At 43.9% G+C, this 24,540-nt stretch overlaps 1 protein-coding gene across 1 annotated transcript in view; it reads left to right on the top strand.

Moving 5' to 3' along the window:
* LOC130131613 (histone demethylase UTY-like) overlaps positions 1 to 24,540 on the top strand; it is a 69,571-nt gene that overhangs the window by 7,790 nt on the left and 37,241 nt on the right. Inside the window, exons 3-5 of the mRNA XM_056301379.1 lie at positions 12,396 to 12,504; positions 13,072 to 13,121; positions 22,501 to 22,559. Coding sequence (XP_056157354.1) covers positions 12,396 to 12,504; positions 13,072 to 13,121; positions 22,501 to 22,559 — 218 coding nt within the window. The remainder of the gene's footprint in view (positions 1 to 12,395; positions 12,505 to 13,071; positions 13,122 to 22,500; positions 22,560 to 24,540) is intronic.

Raw genomic sequence — 24,540 nt, 5'->3', positions numbered from 1 at the left:
CTTTTTGAGAGCGTGGCTAGATGTAGTGAAATTAAAATCCTGTGCAAAAAATACACTTGTTCCAGGGAAACGAGCACAAGTGTGTCTTATTGATTTATTGCTCATTCGTGATGTTTTCAGGTGATTTTTTAAATTAATTTAAGTTGCTGGAATAGGTCTTTAAATTGATTACAAGCCTAATTAAGCTTTCACGTCTCTGTTGTACAAATGCATGAGTCTCAATTTAATAGAATATAACTACTGAGTAAAGCATTATACTATTTTGGGAATTTGGCAGGCTACAATCATTTCAGCATGGAGGAACAGCCAAAGCTTTGTAAAAGCATAGCAGCCACCATCTGTGACTTCCTCATTTATTTGGTAATTAATGTGTAAGTTGCATCATTTTGTAGGTTTTGTGTTGCGCTTCCATGAAACACAATGAAAGACATTTGTGCTGCTCTATTGGCCTCACTTAGATTTGTAAGATTTGGCTGGACTGGACCTGCTAGCCAGCCCTACAAACGCAAATGTCCGTGACTGATTATGTTTGGAGTGACTGAGCGACAAAGTTACATGATTGGGCAACTGGATCAGGTGACCAGCAACGTCACTGGAGTTACACGATTGGTCGGCCAAATGCCAAGAGGCATTAGGGAGAGTGCACAGTTAAAGCACCCCACATAACAATCTCTGACAAAACACTTACTGGCGGATTCACAAAAGGTTTGTGTGGCTTTTCAGCCACTAAACCTGCACAAATAATACAAAAAGAAAACGTGCGATTCTCAAAGCACCCACAAAGGGTGAAATGCACCCCTAATTGCGCTGCCAAGGAAATAGCATCTTGATGCTCTGGTGCTAGTTGCATGTATTTAAATTAGGTAATATGCATACATTTGGTGCAAGATTGGCATCTTTCTATGTAAATGAGCCTCATTGCAAAAAAGTCCAATCCACAAACATCAGTGCTAATAGCCACACACAGTTAGAGTGAAAATTATTAGTGTCTTCAGAGAGTTGGTGGTAACTGATGTCCAGACTTTCCAGTGATCATGGCAGTAATGATTTTTGCAAGGCGAAGGCATCGTCATGTCAGGCATGCTCATGACCGGATATTTCGAAGGAGAATATCACTTTTTGATTTAACTGGGACCAAAATCATTTGCAGATACAGGTTGCCAGGTCTAACAATTCTTGATGACATCGAGGATGACATTGAACCTGCCTACTGTGTTCTTGGTGCAAAGCCGCCATTTATACTTTGCCACATGGATAATTGCAATCAGGCGCAAAACAAGGGTAAATTGCACTCAGCTGCAAAATTTTATGGGTGTGTTTGCGCTGTAATATCATAAGCGCAATGTCTTTTGAATCAGACCTTGACATGGGGCAGATAGCAGTTGCAAGTGATGCACAATTCATGGTGCTATCAATGGCTGCAGTCCATTCTTTGTGAATTTGCCTGTCAATACAGAGTGAGTCTTAGGAAAAAGATAGACATCTGCAGATAGAAACAGATGAAAGATGGTGAGTTAACAGATAATTAGAATAGGTATGCTTACAATTAAAGTTAGTTCTCTTTCAAATCAAACATTCCAAGATATGAGTGGAAAGTCTTATTCTTTCAACTGCGTTTATAAACTTTTTTTGAACTCGAATGTAGCTTAACCATGTCATGTGATACGCTACTTCAGTACACTTTAACAACAAATATTAAATATTACTAGGAGCACTACAGAAAATTTAATATCCAGGAATTCACATTATAGACTTGTCTATCCCTGTAACCAATTGGCCAAAATTTCGAACATTGACCGTACTTGGTCCAGCCATATACTATGCTTTGACCTAGTCTTGTTAAATACTAGCCAATGCACATCTTAATTAGCACTTGAGGAAATTTCTAGTAATCTTTAAATAAAGCACACAGCCAGATGACTTATCCCAGACCCAAAGCGGGCTCTCTTACCAAACTGCTATTTGAGCATAGCCGTTGTTCACCTTTTCACCTTCATTGAAAATAACTTCTATTTTCACTGTTCAAAACATGAATGACTCGGATTGTATTTTCTAGAGTAGTTCCTGTGTTTAAATCTGATGACCAAAGCTCAGTTAGCAACTACCGCCCCTTTTCTGTCCTTCCATGTTTTTCAAAGGTTTTGGAGAGGTTGGTTTACAATAGAATGATGAAACATCTTGCAGGAATGGAAAATCCTGTAAGAACACCAGTATGGATTTAGCCAAAATTGTTCTATAGAAATGGCTGTGTGACAACTGGTTGACAAAATTCCCACTGCATTAAATAACAACAAATATTCTTGAGGGATATTCCTTGACTTATCTAAAGCTTTTGACACTATTAATCATGATGTCTTTCTCCAAACATTGTTACACTATTGTTTTACTGGAATCATATATAAATGGTTTTATAATTATGTTCATAATCGACACCCAAATTAAGAATTAAGTTTCCTTTATTAATCCCCTTGGGGAAATTCCATTACTGCAAATTAACCCATCCTAGCTGTGATCTGTGTAGCTAGGAGCAGTGAGCTGCCACCTTCATGCTGCGCCCGCGGACCAACTCCAGTTCTTTTCCTATTGCCTTGGTCGGGCACAGACAGGAGTATAAACCCTAACATGCGTGTTTCTTTTGATGGTGGGGGAAACTGGAGTACCTGGAGAAAATCCACCACAGACACAGGCAGAACACGCAAACTCCAACCAGAGGATGACCTTGGGTGACCCTCAAGGTTGGACAACCCCAGAGTTCAAACCCAGGACCTTCTTGCTGGCGAAAGCGCTAACCACTGGGCCACCGTGCCGCCCGCATTCATTTATTTTGTTAACGTTGATGGATAGACATCTGATAGGTTTACTATAATGTGGAGTCCCACAGGGATCTATTCTAGGACCACTCCTATTCTATGTTTATATCAATGACCTTGCTGCACCATCATTTGCCATGTTCCCAGTACTTTTTGCCGATGTTATGAATTTACTTCTTTCACATACTCATTTCTCTGTACTTATGGCAAAAGCTCACTTAGATTTAGGAAGAATTTCCAAATGGTTCCAATTAAACAAATTACCTCATAAAATTAAAAAAAAATCCAAATTTATATTTACATTAAAAAACAATATATTTTAAATCCAATTCTTGTCTCCATTGGGAATAACCCAGTGACCTAGGTCTCTTCCACAGGTTTCCTTGGAGTCTTGATTGATGAAATCCTAAACTGGAAGAGTCATATTCGGTTCATTCGCAATAACATATCCAAATATATTGGCATCATTGGCAAATTTCAAAGTTTGGTTCATTAGAAGTGTTATTGACTCTTTATTATAGTTTAATTTATCCTTACCTCATATACGATGATATTTCGGGAGCTACCTATCCCACTGACCTTTGTAAGCTTTATATTTTGCAAAAAAACGCTCTAGAATTGCCATATTTAGCAGCAGGGCAGAACACTTAGCACCTCTCTTCAATCGGCTCAATATTCTGTCAATTTTCAACATAAATACATGTCAGACTTGCATATGAATTTTTTGTTTATAAAATTTTGTATATACGTGTGTGTGTGTGTGTGTGTGTGTGTGTGTGTGTGTGTAATGTCTGTTTTTGTATACTTTTTCCTCTCTATAGCTTGCTTCCACCCTTTACCTCTCTAGTTTGTTTTATCTCTTCCTCTAACATCAAATGTCTTTGACATTTAGCCTATTTTACAATACCTGTTTTTTGCTTTGTAGTGTAATTGAACTGGCTTTTTTATTTATGAATTACAAAGTTACAACTGTTAATCTGGCCTTTAGTTTTCTCATGGATATTTATGCAATTTTTGATATTACACTCATTCATGAAGCAAGTGCATTATGGAACCTCATTATCAAGATTAATTAGTCAAGGTTATAGCCTGGAGCTTTTTGACTTGTGCCACATATGGAATCTGCTCTGTTTACTAGTAAATTGGCCATGTGTGCACATATATGTAGATTAGTCATACGTGTACAAGTATAAATGGGACCCAAATAGTCTACATCTTTCTTCCTGTGCAGAATATCTCAATTTCTTTGTATTTGAAGGAGACAAAACAAGCCTAATGTCTGTTTTTGTCAGACACAGCTGTGTTCATCAACGCAAATGAGGTGAATGAGTGTGCCCCCATCACCCGTGATGTAAGCTGGAAGCTGGACTCCCCTCGCACCCTTTTCAGCTGTGCTGTCAGTCATCTTCCATGATGTCACCCCACCCACTGATTCCATCAGTAAACCCAGCAGGCCGGCAGAGATATTTTGAGTGCAATAAAATAAAGCAGCTAGGAAGAATGCTCATTGTTTTGGACAGTTTAGGCCTTTTGAAACGAAGGGTTTAACTGTACCCAACGATAGGATGACCTTAGATTCTGAACAATTTAATGTGATATGGAGTGTGAGATATTGGCTTGTGTGTTTATTCCCGTCGGGAGTATTGTCTTTTGAAAAATAATTACTGAATAAATTTATTTTAACGTCTTAAATATAACTCACTTATTCCATTAGCCTCCTCGTTTATATATATATATTAAACTGCCTTTCATGCAGTGGTGGGCTGTCAGGGCCTTCTTTGCTGGCCCTGTCAAATTCATATTTTGTTTTTCATACTTAAATTGAAGTGACGAAAAGACAGGCGGCAGTACTGGAGGTGGCAGAGTTGAAGATGCCAAGATTTTCATTGGGAGTGACAAAGAAGGACAGGATTAGGAACAAGGATATTGGAGGGACAGCTCAGGTTGGACCATTTGGAGACAAAGCAAGAGAGGCAAGATTGAGATGGCTTGGACATGTGTGGAGGAGAGATGCTGGGTATATTGGGAGAAGGATGCTGAAGATGGAGCTGCCAGGGAAAAGGAAAAGAGGAGGGCCAAAGTGGAGGTTTATGGATGTGATGAGGGAGGACATGCGGGTGGCTGGTGTGACAGAGGAAGATGCAGAGGACAGGAAGAGATGGAGATGGATGATCCACTGTGGCGACCCCCAGCGGTAGCAGCCAAAAGTAGTAGTAGATAGCTAAATTGAAGTGTGCCGGATATGTGTCTCAATTCAATTGTTTCTCGTCGGGCTAAGCAGAGACTGTCTACGTCATCTAAACTAATTTCACCTCCCTTGAACCAGCACTTGTGGTTTTGCTAGCCTTTCTTTGAAGCCCGAACCTGCAAACTAATTACAACTTTGAGTCATCATATCATCAGCCGATCAAATTTTGATGTATAGTGACAGAACGCCCTAGGGCTATGCTAGCTATCTGTGCTAGCCCAGATGTCATCAACTTAAGAGCTTGAGCCTATGGTGGGATGTGAGCAAACTTAAGCGCAACGGCCGCCGCATTCCCAGTTACTGACAAGGTTGTTGCTGATCGACTTCGTGTTTTTTGCAAATCTGGTAGGATTGTCTGCATTTTTTTACACGTTCTCCCAAATGGACTGAATTACTGGATGAATTTTGCAAGAGAAGGCTTCCATGAGTCTCTCAAGTGAGGTGGAACTACATCAACTGTGGAAAGTTATCTCCGCCAGGCGGTATGCGTTTGGTCGCATGTGTGTCTGTCCCTGGCTAATCTCACAAACTACTGGACCGTTCAGCCTAATTTTTTTGTGCACAGTTATAACTATGATCAAGAACCTCTCGTGGTTGCGGTGATTAATAACCTTCGGAAAACATTTGTTCTCACTATCGCTGCTCCCTCTCTTCATTCTCTCTAGCTCGCTCAACCAACGCTGCTCTGTTGCTGCATGCATGCGCACAGTTGATTTCGCTTGGGCAGCCACAGTACATATGATGTGTTGGGATATGAGTGTTGGAAGTAAATGAGATGATCATATTTCGCAAATAAGCAAATTATTCGCTGTTGATCTCAGTACAGGAGAGCTGGAGGAACACTGGATGAACCAAGAATAATTCCCTTTATTCACCTTGCCGACATGTTTGACAACTGACATTATGAGGGGAATTAGATGCAGAAGTGCCATAGACTCCAACGTTAAAACTCCACTATAAAAATACAATTTCAGGGGTAGGATTAATCACAGTCCCAGCTGGAAATCACCTCAGTGGCCACAATAAAACATTTCCTATGGCTGAGATATGTTTTTTTTTTTACGTTTTTTTTTATTTTTTTATTATTCCTTTAGAATGAATGAAAGTCATTCTCCAGTGTTACTTTTATACCATGAAACCGTGAAACACATCTCAAGTCTTTTAGTAAGGGCCCCTTCTCCCAATAGGCAAAAGAAGTTGGATGTTTTGTTGCCAAGTTTGAGCACCAGAGAAGGGGAGATACGCTTGGCGGAGATCTGCGCTCTACTGAGTGTACTCTTCTAGTTGTTGTTTTTGTGCCATGTGGTGTGTGTGTGTGCAATCTGGTTGCTGAGGGACATAAAGGAAGATCTGATGGTGATGCTGCGATAGCTGCTATAGTGCACAGCGGTGTGCGTTGTGGTTGTTGAGTATCAGCTGTGTTGGTGTTGATCCAGTAGTGCATATAGTGCATGATAATGTATTTTTATGTGGCTGTGTTGGCTGCATCGGCACCCAAAATTTGTTTGTGTGTTGGGGGGGGAGTTTGTTACCGAAGGCCCTGACTGAAGCCCCATAGTACGCTACTGCTTTCATGTGTATCCATCCATCCATTATCCAAACTGCTTATCCTGCTCTCAGGGTTGCAGGGATGCTTCAGTCTATGTACATTTTATTGGTTTAGTCAAAATCTCCTTGGTAAATTTGACAATTCGGATAGTCTTAGCAGTCATCTTCCTGATAAATCAAGTGATGATGCCCCAATGTTGCTATCGTGGTATGGCATTGTTCGTAGGATAAAATTGTGCAATGTACTGCCGTGGTGATGTGTGGCTTTAATATTCGAAAAGCCACTACTTCTGGCTTGATAGAAAAATTGGGAGGACACCTCTCTGAGTAAATTGTCCCATTTTTCTCCAGTGTAAACAAGCCTGGTGGAAACACAGCACACACACCTCTCCCCAGCCAATCTTATCTCTCAGCATGGCAGCCAGCTTAGCCATAGAGGGAGAAAGTCCCCCTTTGTTTTATCCTAGTCTGCATATGTGGTCACATGTGCGTCATGTTGTCTTGGCAAAAGATTTGAGTCTCAAGCACTGAGATGATGTGAAGTCCAGGGAGTTGATGGTGAAGAAGCTTTCTTGTCATTGAAAGCACCCCTGAAATGGTAGCTGCCACTTTTAAGTGAGTTTTGAAATGTCAATCTTGGGTTTTAATAGTCAAAGGAAGTCCAGAAGTACAGTGAAAAAAACAAGAGCCCTTAGGGCTATGAAATTATATATGTACATTTCTATACCTGTAGTACGTTAGGACAGGAAGGTTTTTTTTGGAGGGTGGGTCCCCCCCCCTCTGTTTCTCCTCAATTGTACTTGGCCAATTACCCCATATTCCCGAGCCATCCCGGTTGCTGCACCACTCCCCTCTGCCGATCCGGGGAGGGCTGCAGACGACCACGTCTCCTCCGATACATGTGGAGTTGCCAGCCGCTTCTTTTCACCCGACAATGAGGAGTTTCGCCAGGGGGATGTAGCGCATGGGAGGATCACGCTATTCCACCCACTTCCCAGCCCCCTCCCCCCCAAACAGGCGCCCCGACCGACTAGAGGAGGCGCTAGTGCAGCGACCAGGACACATACAAGAGTCCTGGTCGCTTCCGGCTTCCCACCCAGCGACACGGCCAATTGTGTCTGTGGAGACGGCCAACCAAGCCGGAGACGACACGGGGATTTGAACCGGTGAGCCCCCGTGTTGGTAGGCTGCAGAATAGACTGCTTACACCACCCAGATGCCCCAGGACAGGAAATTAACCCAGGAGTCATATTCCTCAGTTTCATTACTCCTATAACCGATACTCTGTAGGCCTGAGCAGAGATGGAACTTGATATTGGGAACCGTTTGAGGGGATGTTTGATCTTGTGGGGATTGGTGGGAACTTAAGTGTGAGGGCAGTTTACCAGTAACTTAGTCCATTTGTACACTTGTGTTTTTATGTTGGGTAGCTGATCGATGTTAACCAGGCATTCACACTGTCACATTTTTGAGGAAAAAATGTCACCCTGTCAAGTTAATCATTGATGAGTCAGTTTTGACATTCTTTGAAGTAGCTCGGCAAACAGTGGCTCGGAAACTGTCAAAAGGAACGGAAAGCTGAAGCAATTTTTTTTTCTGTATTAAACGAGTGCCCTTGAGAGTTGTTGAACATCACTTGTGAACAGTCTTTGAACATTATTGTGTGTGGTTGTCTTTTTTGGATGTCAGAATATTTGAACATTGTCAGAACAAAAAAATTGTCAGTTCCGTGAAGATTTTCTACAGCTTCAAGTAGTATAAGCATTCAGGGAAACTAATGATAAACATGGAACAGGGCCGCACTAGACTGTAGTACAAATTGACATTCATTCATTATCCAAACCGCTTATCCTTACTCAGGGTCGCGGGCATGCTAGAGCCTATCCCAGCAGTCATTGGGCGGCAGGCGGGGAGACACCCTGGACAAGTCGCCAGTCCATCACAGGGCCCACACACACACATACCTAGGGACAGTTTAGTATGGCAGATTCACCTAACCTGTATGTATTTGGACTGTGGGAGGAAACCCACGCAGACACGGGGAGAACATGCAAACGCCACACAGAGGACAACCCGGGACGGCCCCACAAGGTTGGACTACCCCGGGGGCTTGAACCCAGGACCTTCTTGTTGTGAGGCGACTGCACTAACCACTGTGCCACCACATTGACACTGATGCACACAATACATTCTCTTTTAGGGATAGGTTTGTTAGAATTTTATCAATACAATTGCTCTTATCAATAGTGATTATTGGTTTGGTAGTTAGATTATTTTGCCAGAAAAAAAGATAATTTACACAGAGCAGAATTGAAATTGGTTTATTATTCTTTAGCTTCTTGCATTGAACTTTGGTGCTGACTGGAAGCGATGGTAGCCAGAGGAAGGCTGGTCCGGGTGATGGTGGGTACAGACTCAACCAGACAACCTCCAAAAGGTTTTTTTAGCTAAGTAATCAGCTAAGCACTTGGCTTCCATTCAGTCGCTTGGTAGTGATGATTCGTTGTTAGCCACACAAATTCCATATATTCAGCTCTTGTATGGCATACCTGCAGTGAACGGGGATGGGACTGCAAGGGATGGACTATGAGCACAGCAGTCAAAAACGACATATTTATGCGTGTCCGGGTGGCGTGGCGGTCTATTCTGTTGCCTACCAACACAGGAATCGCCAGTTCGAATCCCCCCCATGTTACCTCCGGCTTGGTCTGTCTTCCCTATAGACACAATTGGCCAGGTCTGCGGGTGGGAAGCCAGATGTGGGTGTGTCTCCTGGTTGCTGCACTAACACCTCCTCTAGTCGGTTGGGGTGCCTGTTCGGGGGGGATAGCATGATCCTCCCACACGCTACATCCCCCTGGCGAAACTCCTCACCGTCAGGTGAAAAGAAACAGCTGTCGACTCCACATGTATCGGAGGAGACATGGTAGTCTGCAGCTCTCCCCAGATCAGCAAAGGGGGTGGGAGCAGCAACCGGGACAGCTTGGAGAGTGGGATAATTTGCCAAGTACAATTGGGAAGAAAAAGGGAGGGGAATCCAAAAAAAGAAAACTACTTATTTTTATATTATGCTTGGTCAACAGATGTTTGGCTAAATTGCACATATTGTCCTCCTTACTTGCAAGGGTTTCAGTGCACTTGTGGCAACAAGCTTTGTGGGCAGCGATTCTGGTTATGTGTAATCCCACTTTGGAGTGTTTGTTTCTCTTGTAGTGCAATGATGTAGCCGGACAAAGGGTTTGGTGGTTGGTGTGGAGTATGGAATTTTGGTTTTCAGACTGTTACGTGTGTTTGAGAACAAGAATAAATTCTCATTTGTCCATGCACTGACCATCTGAAGTATTTTCATTTTTCTCTCCCCCTTGAGCCTTCTAGAACTAGTCTATACTCGTGGTTAAGCACGTGGCAGCAAAATGTACAGATTATCGTCACTGTTTTACTAGCCATCCAGATTTGAAGTGCCCCTTCAGTCAGCTTGGCGACCCTCCAGAGGGGCTGGCGGTGTAGATCAGCTCCTAGCATGTGGTTGGTTACAGGTGTTAATATTCCACAGTGGTAATAAACCTTGTAAATTAATCATTATAAGAGGGGTTACCTCAGCAGCCAAGTTTCATAAAACGGTTGTGAGAAGTGAGAGGCGACTGTTGGGAAAATTGAGTTTTCAAACAATGATTTTCCTCCCGCCATTTTGAACATTTGTACAAACGGTTATGTATTTATTTAAGGGGAGGGATTTGAGAGCCGCAACGAAAACGGATTCAAGCTGAAGACTCTGAAAACTGATACAAGACTTGTTACTTGTTTAATTTCCGCTCTCCGTCACTGAAGCAGGTCAGTTCGAAATTAGTCTTCACCTGCCCATTAGCATCACTGATGTCAAATGCATTGTTTTGCCCCCCCCCCCCAATTGTATCCGGACAATTACCCTACTCTTCCGAGCCGTCCTGGTCGCTGCTCCACCCCACCCCCCTGCTGATCCAGGGAGGGCTGCGGACTACCACATGCCTCCTCCGATACATGTGGAGTTGCCAGCCGCTTCTTTTCACCCGACAGTGAGGAGTTTCACCAGGGGACGTAGTGTATGGAAGGATCACGCCCCCCCCCCCCCCAGTCTCTCCCCGCCTGAACAGGCACCCCGACTGACCAGAGGAGGCGTTAGTGCAGCTACAAGGACACACACCCACATCTGGCTTCCCACCCGCAGACATGGCCAATTGTGTCTGTAGGGATGCCCAACCAAGCCGGAGGTAACACAGGGATTCAAACTGGCGATCCCCGTGTTGGTAGGCAACAGAATAGGCCACTACGCTACCCGGATGCCCAGTTGCATTGTTTTGCAATTAAATAGCATCACTATTATGACGTATGGCGACTGTGTGTGATCTTACTAATCTCTCTCAACCAGCTAATGGGCCTCACATGTCTTTGCTGTCACCATGCCTACAAATTTGATGTATTCATTGCCAATAGAGTAGCTTAACTTGATAACATCACAAATTACTCTGCTGTATTGTCTCTTCTTTTATAAGGCTACTCAGAGATTTTTCTGCTTGTTGAATTTGACAGCCCCATCTTAAATGAAGGATCCAAGCTTTTTAAATAAGTTGTTTCTGCATCGATGGAATTTAACACATGACTTCTCATAGTGGTACGCTAACTTAAGCTAATACCTTCCCATCTTTTGATCATCCATTTACATGCGTGATGTGCTATAATTTGCCTATGCATATGCCTTATACAGCATGTGTCACGCCGCGAGCAGGAATCGAGGGCCCAAATGCAGACAGCGGAGACAGGCTGGGCTAGAACAAGGCTCTCATAAAGCAAACAGACTTACAGACAGCGAGGAAGACTCGAGACAACGCATGAAGCATCCGGCTACCAAAGCTAACATAGGTTAACGTTTATGAACCAAGGCAACCGGTGGGAATATATAACTGCTGGGGGAGCCAATCAGGGAAATGGAGAACAGGTGAGCAAGGCAGGGCAGGAACAGAAATGGCAAGCCAATCAGGGAATGGGGAACAGGTGAGCAAAGCAGGAGCAGAAACACAACCATGATAGCGTGCATATGTCTTGGTCCAGTTTCTGAATCAGCTAGAAAGAAAGTTTACAAACAACTGCTTCACCCACAAATAACTTTTTTTTTTTATCCATAAGTTTCTGTAGGTCCTCCTAAAGGCTAAAATAATGCATCCATATCCCCTGATAACATGCCCTTCTAAGATATTTGAAAATTTAGTTGTCCTTAATGGAGGAATTTTACCTCCGTCACCCTTTGTTTTGTTATTTTTCTTTAACTCCAGGGATCTTGCAGTGTGCTACCAGCTGCAGATTGTGACTCATTCTAGGAATCTTTTCTCAAACCGTGCACAGTTCCTTCCTACAGTGTTGAGCCTTAGCCCAAGTCTATATCTCGAGTGAAACGTCATTCCATTCAGTGTGGGCTTGATATTTATCTTCTGAAATGAATTTGTGGCATTGGCCAGACCTGATGTGTTGACGTCAGCCTCTGAAAAGTGTCTCCCACTCTCTCTCCTCTTAGCCGTCTTATCTTTCGCACTCTTACTGTACTTTGTTCCCCCTCTCACTGAGTCTCCAGTTTTCTGCAGACCTAAGTAGTGACACACTATTGCTCACACTCATACACATTTTGTTTTTGTTTGCAAGGTTAAGGGATTAGGTGAGTGTGACATCAGTGACGCACACTTACACAGCTGTAAGTGCCACCAACACCCCAAACCAATGTTCCAGAGTTGAGCCAGAGTTTGTTTCTGTGTGATCCTCAGGCTGTTCGCTGCTATGATTCGCTCATCCTGAAAGCTGAGGGCAAAGTGGAGCCCGAGTTATTCTGCCAGCTAGGCCACTTCAACCTCCTCCTGGAGGACTATCCGAAAGGTGAGTTGAATGACTCTTTGTTGTATTATCTTTTCTCCCCTTTTTCTCCTTCCCCCTCCTCTTCCTCTCTTTTCTTATTGCCCTTGCTCTCCTCTCGCACTCAAATCACTCGGTGTGAATAATTGATCATCCATTTCTCAACGTGGCCTCTTTCTTTGTCCACAGACAGTCAAGTATCTTTTTTTTTTTGTCATTCTTAAACTCATTTACAAACCCCGTTGCTCTTACCACTCAAGGCATACCTATCATACACAGAAATAACTTACTTTTCCTCTTTTGAAGACCTTCGTGCATGCAGAGTTTTCAAGTTCTGCTATACCTGGGGTTTAGTACACACACAATAAGTAACTTTCTCTGGCATTTTAATAGACACACCCACTAATAATTTTATCCAAATTACCTCTCTGTAGCTCTACTAACACTTAGAAATTTGACAAGGAGCTAAAATTGACTCCATGGCAATTGTATTCCAACCATGCCGACGTCTGCTCTCGTGCTTTTCCTCCACTATATTTGGGGCTGAGAATATCTCTCAAGTGTATCTGCTTCCCTTCTTTGTTATTACAGCATTATCAGCATACCAGAGGTACTACAGTTTACAGTCAGACTACTGGAAGGTAAGACACGCACACTCTCCCACTCATATTTCCCTGTGCAGCCTTTTTACCCATGCACACTAACTGTCAATCATACTCCTATAGTCGAGCTCTGTTCTTCTCGCACGGTCGTACTGTCACACAGGAAGCATGTACAGTTCAGATTAGTTTATCTGATTCAAGTTGTGGTTTTAGTTTTCGTAGGCAAGTCATTTTTACCCTCTGGTTGTGTTTACACACTGGAGTGGCTGAATCTGTGTTTGATGAAAGCGCTCTCTTGATATTGATCTGTGCTATCTGAAACAGTTAACATGTGAATATGAAATCTTTCTATAATATTTCTATATATACACTTCGGGGCTGTGGTACCATTTGCAGTACCCAGTAAATCATAGGTTTTACCTAAACAGGATGTGTTTCGTTGGCTGTTTAAGGGTGAGTACAGCATTATTTAGAGACTTGGCTTGGATGCGAAGAGGAAGGAGGGGTTGGGGTGGAAGAGGGGTTTGGGTGAGAGCAGGTTTGTCCCTAGAGTTATCAAGTGGATGCCTCACATAACCATTTAAAAGGTGGCTAGGTGCTTTAGGACAGCTATATTGTAATCAGGGTCCCCGCGGATCCTTAAAAGGTCTCAAAACATCTTGAATTTCTTTTTCTTTTCTTTTTTTTAATTCAAGGTCAAAATGTTTTAAAATGTCTGGAATTTTTGGAAGGGAGGCATTGAATTTATTCTGGGGTAGAACGAATGAGTGTGTATTTTATTTTTTATTCCACAACAACCCAACAGTTGTAAGCAATGTACAATGCATTTGCGCTAAATAGCGTATGCTAGGGGCAGCGGGACTGGGAGGCAGTAGCTAGCGGGCGACATGAGCCGGCAAGCAAAAACAAAATAGGTGAATGTAAATTCAGTCCGAAATAGTTGGGGGATGAAAAGTATCTTGGGTGGCTTAAACAATCCAGCAATTCTAAAGAGGTATGATGTGAAATTTGTCGCAAAATGTTCAAACTGGTGACAATGGTTTATGAGATAAGATAAGGTTTTATGTTAAGGAAAGGACAAGCCTGGAATATCTGTAATAAATTACATCATGTATGGAAGTCTGACACCTCTGACAAGACAGAACTAGCAATCTTCAGAACACGTGTTGAAAGTATCCTACTTTATGGGTCGGAGACATGGACGATGCAAAAAGATATTCAGGCAAGACTTGACGGAACATACACACGCCTCCCTATGAGAGTTGAGAACGTCTCCTGGCAGGAGCACAAAACCAACGCTGAAATCTACGGTGATACACCACCTATCTCAACCACGGTTGCACAGAGGAGAGCGTGTTTTGCAGGACATTGCTGTAGAGCGAAAGAGCCGATTATATCCAACGTTATCTGTATGCGTCTCCCATGTCCTAACAGAGGAAGGCGGCCTTTCAATGACATAGACTGTCTTTCAAGAGACACCCAAATAAATATTCAAGACCTACCAAATCAAATGGGAAACAGAGAACACTGGCGTTACGTTTTGAATGCTCGACTGCGGTCGAAGGATGATGATGATCATGATGATGATGGGTTATAAAGCATTAGGTTCTCTTATGAAATCCAAAAAGCACAAGTGCTATGCTATGCTAGTACTCGAGAAAGCACTGTGGCCATCGATTCATATGCTGAACCCGTTGCTAGCTTGGCTGCTTGTGGTAACATTAGAGCTAACTTGTCTGCTGCAAATGCGTCCACCTGAGCTACTGGCTCCATAACTACTTCAGCTGAGCAGTCAACAGACAGCATTCATTAGTTTTTCTCTCAGCCATGTTTAAGGTAGTACTGTGGGTACTGAGTCTCCAAAAGAAAGCAGATAACTTCACAGAACTAGCAGAGAATACTGCAGGGATGATAATGGCAATGCTGAAACAAAATCTAACACACTTAGGAGATGAACAAAGAAAATGAGAAACCAGTTGATTGCGCTAGATGGTGAAAGTGATAACACGGCTGATGAGCTACGACACACCATGAGACATGGCATCCCTTGACAAATGGGGTCAACGAAACTTAGATTGTTTGTGCCAGAGAGGGCCTGAAAAGTATATACGCTTAGGTTTGGTTTAGATTCTCAACTTTTGACATGTCTCTATAGTGCCTTCTTGTGTATTTGATACCATTGTTTTCCATTTGACTAGGTCTACCTCCATAGTTTTATTTTTGTTAATTAACAAGAAGGCAGTTGTCAGCTAATTTGTACAGAAAATTGCTTTTATATTCATATTCATTAAAACTCAAAAACAGTGTACACCAGTCAGCCTAAACATTTTGAAACCACCTGCCTAATATTGTGTAGGTCCCCCTCATGCCACCAAAACAGCTCTGACCCATCGAGGCATCGACTCCACAAGACCTCTGAAGGTGTCCTCTGGTATCCGGCACCAAGACGCTAGCAGCAAATCCTTTAAGTCCTGTAACTTGCAAGGTGGGGCCTCCATGGATTGGACTTGTTTTTCCAGCACCTCCCAAGGTGCTTCATCAGATTGAGATTTGGAAATTTGGAGGCCAAGGCAACACCTTGAACTCTTTGTAATGTTCCTCAAGCCATTCCTGAACAATCTTTGCAGTGTGGCAGGGCACATTATCCTGCTGAAAGAGGCCACTGCCATCAGGGAATACCATTGCCGTGAAGGGGTGTACTTGGTCTGCAATGATGTTTAGGTAGGTGGTACGTTTCAAAGTAACATCCACATGAATGCCAGGACCCAATTTTTCCCAGCAGAACATTGCCCAGAGCATCACACTGCCTCCACCGGCATGCCTTCTTCCCATAGCACATCCTGGTGCCATCTCTTTCCCCGGTAAACAACATACCCGGCCGTCCACATGATGTAAAAGAAAACTTGATTCATCAGACCAGGCCGCCTTCTTCCATTGCTCCATGGTCCAGATCTGATGCGTACATTCCCTTTGTAGGCACTTTCGGTGGTGGACAGGGGTCATCATGGGCACTGTGACCGGTCTGTGGCTACACAGCCCCATACACAGCAAGCCGCAATGCACTGTGTGTTCTGACACCTGTCTATCATAGTCTGCATTAACCTTTTCAGCAATTTGAGCTACAGTAGCTCTTCTGTGGGATCGGACCAAACGGTCTAACCTTTGCTCCCCACAGGCATCAATTCGTCTTGGGTGCCCATGACCCTGTCGCCGGTTCACCAGTTGTCCTTTATTAGAACAGTTTTGGTAGGTACTGACCACTGCATACCGGGAACACCCCACAAGACCTGACATTTTGGAGATGCTCTGACCCAGTCGTCTAGCCATCACAATTTGGCCCTTCTCAAAGTCGCTCAGATCCTTATGCTTGCCCATTTTTCCTGCTTCCAACACATCATCTTCAAGAACTGACTGTTCACTTGCTGCCTAATATATCCCACCCCTTGACAGGTGCCATTGTAACAAGATTAGGGCTGTCCCAAATACAATCTTTTTGGGCTCTGGAGCCTCAGTAGTAATTAACAGCGAATATTTTGAGCTTCCGTTTGGGTGAACATGACTCAGGGAAACACTCAGTCAGACATTTTTCTGTTCTCAGCTCAGATGGACAGCATAGCACTGCAACATGTGTCTTGGTTTAATTAAAGGCATTAATTGTTTAGGATTCTGTTATTCTACAGTATTGTTTTACAGCCTGTACCTAACAAGAGTGAAACAGAGATACAAAGCACCCATATTTCTGTTATAACAGTACGTTTAATGTAATTGTAGGCTTAACAGTGTAATACTCTTAACATTTTTCTGACAAACCACATAGAAATACTATTATTATTATTTTTACCAACCGACACAATAAAGAATGAAAAATAAATGAACGAACTGTAATAAATAGACAAGGTAGCGCAATTAGAATAACAGCAGCACAGCTGAGCTCGTCCGGCATTTTGTCTTCCCTTTAACGGCCAAGGTGAACTGAAGCGTGATGTCACTGCTGAGCATGAGAGGGATGACAGGCGCCCAAGCTGAGATGGTATATAGTTCCACATTTTAACAGTGCAATTAAAAAGTATAAATATACTTCAAGAGTGTGTTGACGAAATGCATTTTTGCAGTGTCGCCTTCATTGATAGCCTACATTTTAGCAAAACAACAAAACTTAATATCCGAATCTGAAATTGGAAACTGAATACCTACCCAACGAATAAATACCCGAATAGTTGAATACTCGGGTCCATCCCTAAACGAGATAATGTTATTCATTTACCTGTCTGTGGTTTTAATGTTTTGGCTGATTGGTTTATCCTGTCTAGTATGTCGATTTTTTGGGGGGGGGGTTGCCATGGAAATGCTGTTATTTTTTTTCCTTTAGCGGTATTACAAAATTCTTAAAAGTTGGAACACATGATGATATCAACACAAAAGCAGTAACGGCCGATTAAAAATTGAGAAGGTAATTATCGGCAGATATAACAATTGCTGCCAGTGTTCCTGGCCGATCAGGTGACGCGTTAACTATGTGCACACGACTACGCTAAATATCTTGTGAGCGCCAGCAACAAGCTTCAACATGCCAGCTGTATGGAAGGATTTCGAAGTATCTGAAACAGAAAACAAAATTGCTATGTGCAGTGCTTGTAAAGCACCAGTGATGCGAATACGGGTTAAAATCACACTCCTTTAACACTATCAAATTAATTATGTATCTTAAGAGCCGTCATCCTGAACACCACGAAAAGCTTCTGAAAAGTAGACAAGAGAAGCCGGTGCCAGTGAAAACCTGTCAGCAGGTTCCACTTCAGTGATTTGACAAAACTAAGAAATATAGTAGAGACCCTCTACTACCTGTAGCCATCCCCAGATCAACAAAGGGTGTGGAGCAGCGACTGGGACAGCTGAGAAGAGTGGGGTAATTGGCCGGATAAAATTGGGGGGGGGGGGGAGGGTGAAAAAAAGATAAATAGGTTAATTCTAGTACAGGAGAGACTAGGCGTTCTCTTCAATGAAATTTTTAAAAAAAGCTTATTTACCAGCATCGGCAATCGGCGAAAATTAATTTGAAAATATCGGCATATCGAGTATCAGCAAAAATCAATATCGTGCATCCCTACTTACACATCATTAAATTTGTACATTAAAAGTGTGCAGATGCCTTGATTGTAATATATAAATATGCTGATGTTTTTTTCCTTTTCATGTAGGCTTGTTCTGTATTTTTTCTGTTTCTTTGTTGCTCTCCTCATCCAATTTGTTTCCTTAAAGGAACGTTCCCTCACTGACACTGCCACCAGTGCTTTTCACATTAAAAGTAGGGCTGTCAAAGTTGACGCGCTAACTTTTGCGATTAATTTTTAAGATTAATGCGTTAAACAAAATAACGCAATTAATCTATGTCTCGACCTCTGACCAGTCACATCATACAGGGGCCACTTTTGGGATGGACGCTACTAGAAACAGCCAAGCTCCAATCGGCACCTCTGAAAGGATTGTTAAAATATAAGCCAAAAGCTGATGGAACTTTTTTTTGGAACCCCCCCCCCCCTTTCCTTCCCAAGTGTATCCGGCCAATTACCCCACCCTTCCGAGCCGTCCCGGTCACTGTTCCACCCCCTCTGCCAATCTGGGGAGGGCTGCAGACTGCCACGTCTCCTCTGATACATGTGGAGTTGCCAGCCGCTTCTTTTCACCTGACGGTGAGGAGTTTCGCCGAGGGGACATAGCGCGTGGGAGGATCATGCTATTCCCCCAGTTCCCCCCAGAACAGGCGCCCCAACCAACCGGAGGAGGCGTTAGTGCAGCGACCAGGACACATAACCCACATCCACCTTCTTACCCGCAGACACGGCCAATTGTGTCTGTAGGGACAGCCAACCAAGCCGGAGGCAACAGGAGGATTTGAACCAGGATCCATGTGTTGGTAGGCAACAGAATAGACCACTACGCTACCTGGACGCCCCCAGCTGATGGAACGTTTGATAGAAATATCGTGTGTATGCACCAAGGCAAAGAATTTGCCTTTCATCAAAGTACCAACTTTAAGGTACCACCTGAATGCTTGACTTCTGCAAACCTTGCTAGCATTCGTCAAACCACATTAAATGAGCAGCGGCCCATGGCAAAGTCCACCTTGGATAATTGACTTGTTGTGCAATTACAAAATGGATGGCCATGGACTGTAGACCCATTAACATAGTCAACGACAAGGGACTGGTAGAAGTTATCAGAATTGCATCGTCTGACCCCTGCTACAAGCCACCTTCTCGAGTTACCATGGCAATGAAAATTCACAAAGGAAAATCAAAAAACAGAAAAAGTGGATGTGTTGGCTAAAACACAGTATATTGCACTGACGGGAGACCACTGGACTGCTGTCAGTAACTCCAAATATCAGGGTGTAACAGCACTTATAATCGATAAACAGTGGCAACTTTAGGTCTTTTGCATTAACTGTTATGAAAACCGAGGAGAGGCACTTGGCAGAAGTGTGTGCCCAACAGTTCCTGACAGTCGCACAAAACTGGGAGATTCAGGAAAAAAATCACTACCATAGGCACGGACAGCGCACACAATATGCTCTCCGCTGCGAGACTGGTTCCTTTGAGCATATGCCCTGCATTGCACATACAGCAGATTTACAAAAACAACAAGCATCCATTGGGCGACAGCCTGAGCCACTCATCCAAGATTATCCAATGCATTGGAATTCAACTGTTGTGATGGTTAACCGACTCCTGAAGAAGTAGCCAGCAGTGAAGGCTACTTTGGACCGACAGAACCACAAGTTAACCATGCCGACAACACCGGGATGGGACCAACTGCAGAAGCTGGAGTACCTTCTTGAACCCTGCAGGTAAAGCCACGTACTTGGTCATGAGTATGCTACTAGTATAAATAAAATGGAAAATAAACTATGACTTAAATTGATCATTTTAATAGAAAGTTTAATAGGTGTACATTTAAGTAAATTGTAAAATTAGTGACTGAAAGAATATTGATTAAAATTAATCTTTAATCGTTATTCTGGGGCAGATATGAAACTCTTGGGAGGAGAGAAGTATGTGTCATGATCCGTGGTAGTGCCTGCGTTCTGCCACCTTCATCTTGCCAGCGTATGTGGTTTGATTTAAGATGGCTTTCAAAGAGGACCCGGCCTCCCATCAAGCAAATACAAACACTCAATGGCTGACACTTGCAGCAGCTCTTGACCCAAGATTTAAGGACTTGAAGAACCTAGCAAAAGGGGGAAGAGAGGGGGGGGGTCTGGACAAGGCTAAGGAGAATGCTGTAAGGAGAATTGCCGGACAGCTTCTCTCCAAAAACAGCTACGAAACGTGAACCTCCAGAAAAGAAGATGGCGCTTCTCCTGATGGGTTCAGAGTCACATGACTCTGATAATGAGACGGTAGCTGATAGAGCTCTAGAGCGGTACAGAGCTGAGCCCTGCATAGGATTGATGAGTGCCCGCTGCAACGGTAGGCGACTCACACAGAAACCCACAAGAAGCTCTCTCTCCTGGCTAAAAAATGTCTAGCCACAGGGCGTCCAGATAGCGTTGGCGGTCTATTCCATTGCCTACCAACACGGGGTTCGCTGGTTCAAATCCCCGCGTTACCTCCAGCTTAGTCAGGCGTCCCTACAGACACAATTGGCCATGTCTGCGGGTGGGTAGCCTGATGTGGGTGTGTGTCCTGGTCGTTGCACTAGCGCCTCCTCTGGTCGGTCAGGACGCATGTTTGGGGGGGGGGGGTAGCGTGATCCTCCCACGTGCTATGTCCTCCTGGTGAAACTCCTCAATGTCAGGTGAAACAAGTTTGTGTGTCTCAGCAATTGGCTAAAAGAGCAATAAGTAAAACGGGCCAGTTTTGTAAGGTTGTGCATCTGTGCGTCGGGAGATTGCTAGACGTGATAGTGACGGATGCCGCACACACACACAAACCCACTGTCTCACCACACACTCACTCTCACTTGCTCACACACACACACACACACACGCACACACACACACACACACGCACGCACGCATTTATGCATGCATGCGTGCACATACTGCTCTATTCAAAGCAATTTTGTGAGGTTGTGCATCACATCTAACATGTTGAATGTTTAAGTTTATTTAGGTTTGGGTTGTTAATACACACACTAACACACACACTCTCTGTCTCTGTCTCTGTCTTTGTCTCTCTTTCTGTGTCTCTGTCGCTCTTTCTCCCATTCTCTCTCAGTTTCTCTGTCACTCTCTCTCTGTCTCTCTCTGTCTCTCTTGCGCTCTCTGTTGCTCTCGCTCTCCGTCTCTCTCGCTCTCTGTCTCTCTGTCTTTCTTGCTCTCTATGTCTCTCTCTGTCTCTCTCTGTCTCTGTCTTTCTCTCTCTGTCTTTCTCTTGGTCTCTCTCTCGCTCTCCTTGTCTCTCTGTCTTTCTCTTGGTCTCTCTCTCGGTCTTTGTCTCTCTCCCTCGCTCGCTCGCTCGCTCACTCACTCACACACATACACACAGTTCGATTTAATGCAATTTTGCAAGACTCCACATAAATCTTAAGTTTGATTATTAAAAGTCAAGACATGCATGCATGCTCTCTCTCTCTCTCTCTCTCTCTCTCTCTCTCTCTCTCTCTCTCTCTCTCTCTCTCTCTCTGTCTGTCTGTCTGTCTCTCTTTCTCTGTCTGTCTCTCTCTCTCTCTCTCTCTCTCTCTCTCTCTCTGTCTGTCTGTCTCTCTTTCTCTGTCTGTCTCTCTCTCCCACACACACTTTTCTATTCAAAGCAATTTTTTAAGTTGTGCATAAGTAAAGGTGTAATGATTTCAGTGTCTGATTTGGATTGTTAGATAAAGGTGCACACAAACTGTGTGTGTGTGTCTCTTGCACACACACCAAATAAACACAACACCGCACGTAAAGCATATAACCACAGTTGTGCACACACAACCACACGCATGTGCTGTTTTGTTCAGACAAATGAGCTACATTTCGGGGGGGGAAATAAAAGATCTTGTTCATTTCAGTTTGATTTATTCCAGTGCCGCTGAGCAGAACTGTTAGTAAAGGTCCAACTCATGTTTGTGAATGAAGTCATAAACAAAACTCTCCTCTGTAATGTAGTTTCTTTTTTCACGTTTACAACACTATTTTGTTGTTTAATTTAAAGTCAACACATCAGCATAGAAAAATGTTTTTAATCGACATAAATAATCGAGATTAAAGTTTTTAATCGATTTACAGCCCTAATTAAAAGCATCGGCAACTATCTGGGAAGTGTATGAGTGTATGTTTGTGTACATGCATTTGTGAAGGAATGCAAATAATCTCGGCTATTTGTCCTAACAGATTCCTCATCTCTCTCTCTCTCTCTCTCTCTCTCTCTCTCTCTCTCTCTCTCTCTCTCTCTCTCTCTCTCTCTCTCTCTCTCTCTCTCTCTGTCTCGTTCAGAATGCTGCCTTTCTATACGGCCTAGGGATGGTCTACTTCCACTATAATGCCTTTCAGTGGTGAGTAACAACACCGGCCAGTTCACTCAACTTTTTCTACCCACGGGGCAGTTTTCACAGCTGGCATGAAAACACACTTTTCAAACACGAACACCCTTAATTCTGACACTAAACTCAGCATGTAGCGAGTGGAAAGAGGACTCCGTTCAAGTGGTTACATATCCGTTTACGTGTGTGTGTGTGCACGTGTGTGTACTCACGTGTGTGTGCGAGAATGAATGACTGTGATGTCATGAGTGTGTCTACATATTTGTGTGCCTGTGCGTGGTTACTGGCTGAAATGTCTGTGTGAAATTATGGTGTGTTTCCATGGTAACACTGCTGCTTGGCGAGACTGTTCTGGCTGACATACCAATGAGAATCGGGAACCTCTTTTAAAGGGGGAGCTGCACTTAATTTAAGACACCCTCTCTGCTATCCCCGTTACATTAGATTAGATGAAACTTCTAGATAATGTCTGGGAGAATTGACTCCCACTTTCAAGTGGGAGAAGGCTGGTGTTAAAAAATGGAGTTTGGAAGAGGGGCAGTTTAATCTATGGTACAGCCAACATCCATCCATTTTCCGAACCGCTCATCCTGCTCTCAGGGTCGCGGGGATGCTGGAGCCTATCCCAGCAGTCACTGGGCGGCAGGCGGGGAGACACTCTGGACAGGCTGCCAGACTATCACACAGGGCTGACCTACACACACACTCACACTCATACCTAGGGACAATTTAGTTCGGCTGATTCACCCGACCTACATGTCTTTGGACTGTGGGAGGAAATCGGAGCCCCCGGAGGAAACCCACACAGACACGGGGAGAACAAACTCCACACAGGACGACCCGGGACGATCCCCAAGGTTGGACGACCCCGTGTCACCCACGCCCACAGCCAACATAATTGCATTATAGATATATCAACGGCACAGTGGTTAGTGTGGTCACCTCACAGCAAGAAGCACTGGGGTAGTCCAACCTTGGGGGTTATCGCGGGTTGTCCTCTGTGTACAGTTTGCATGTTCTCCCCGTGTCTATGTGGGTTTCCTCCGGGTGCTCCAGTTTCCTCCCATAGTCCAAAGACATGTAGGTCAGGTGAATCGGCCGTACTAAATTGTCCCTAGGTGTGTGTGTGTGTGTGTGAGCCCTGTGATGGACTGGTGGCCTGTCCAGGGTGTCTCCCCGCTTGCCGCCCAATGACTGCTGGGATAGGCTCCAGCGTATCGCGACCCGAATTCAGATAAACGGCTTGGATAACGGATGGATGGACAAACAAGGTGTACCAGCTGTTGTCGCATCATGTGCTGTCCGCTCAATAGCAAACATTCCCAACCCTTGTAAAAATGGCATCCCTTGAGCCAAAGATACGCAGGCAGTCTCATGTATCACAAACTTCATCAAGATTTATTGTAGCACAATACTACAGTTATATTGATAGTCTGCCCAACAGAAGCATCATATTTCAATCATATGTTTTCCTGCTGGAGTTGTTCACGAAACGTATTTATTTGCTGCTGCACGAGTGTTTGTATGACCCGATCAAAAGATGATTCAAATGCGGTATCCGGAGACTAGTGAACATTTCTGGCCATGGTCAAGATGCTATTTGGTATTATGCAACCTAACTCCATGATCCAGATGGATGAAATAATGATTTATAAATGGTGAAAATTTGTGTATTTCAACTTTAAAATTAAGCATTTTCAGGCCTCCGGGTAGTGTAGCAGTCTATTCCGTTGCCTACCAACACGGGGATCACCGGTTCTAATCCCCGTGTTACCTCCGGCTTAGTCGGGCGTCCCTACAGACACAATTGGTCGTGTATGCGGGTGGGAAGCTGCATGTGGGTATGTGTCCTGGTCACTGCACTAGCCCCTCCTCTGGTCGGTCTGGGAGCCTGTTCGGGTGGGAGAGGGAACTGGGGCTGGGGAGAATAGTTTGATCCTCCCACGCGCTACGTCCTCCTGGTGAAACGCCTCATTGTCAGGTGAAAAGAAGC

The sequence above is a fragment of the Lampris incognitus genome, chromosome 21 (genome assembly GCF_029633865.1).
Source record: "Lampris incognitus isolate fLamInc1 chromosome 21, fLamInc1.hap2, whole genome shotgun sequence".
NCBI lineage: Eukaryota > Metazoa > Chordata > Actinopteri > Lampriformes > Lampridae > Lampris > Lampris incognitus.
Note: the sequence above shows the minus strand (reverse complement) of the source record. Positions and strands in the feature narration are given on the sequence as shown.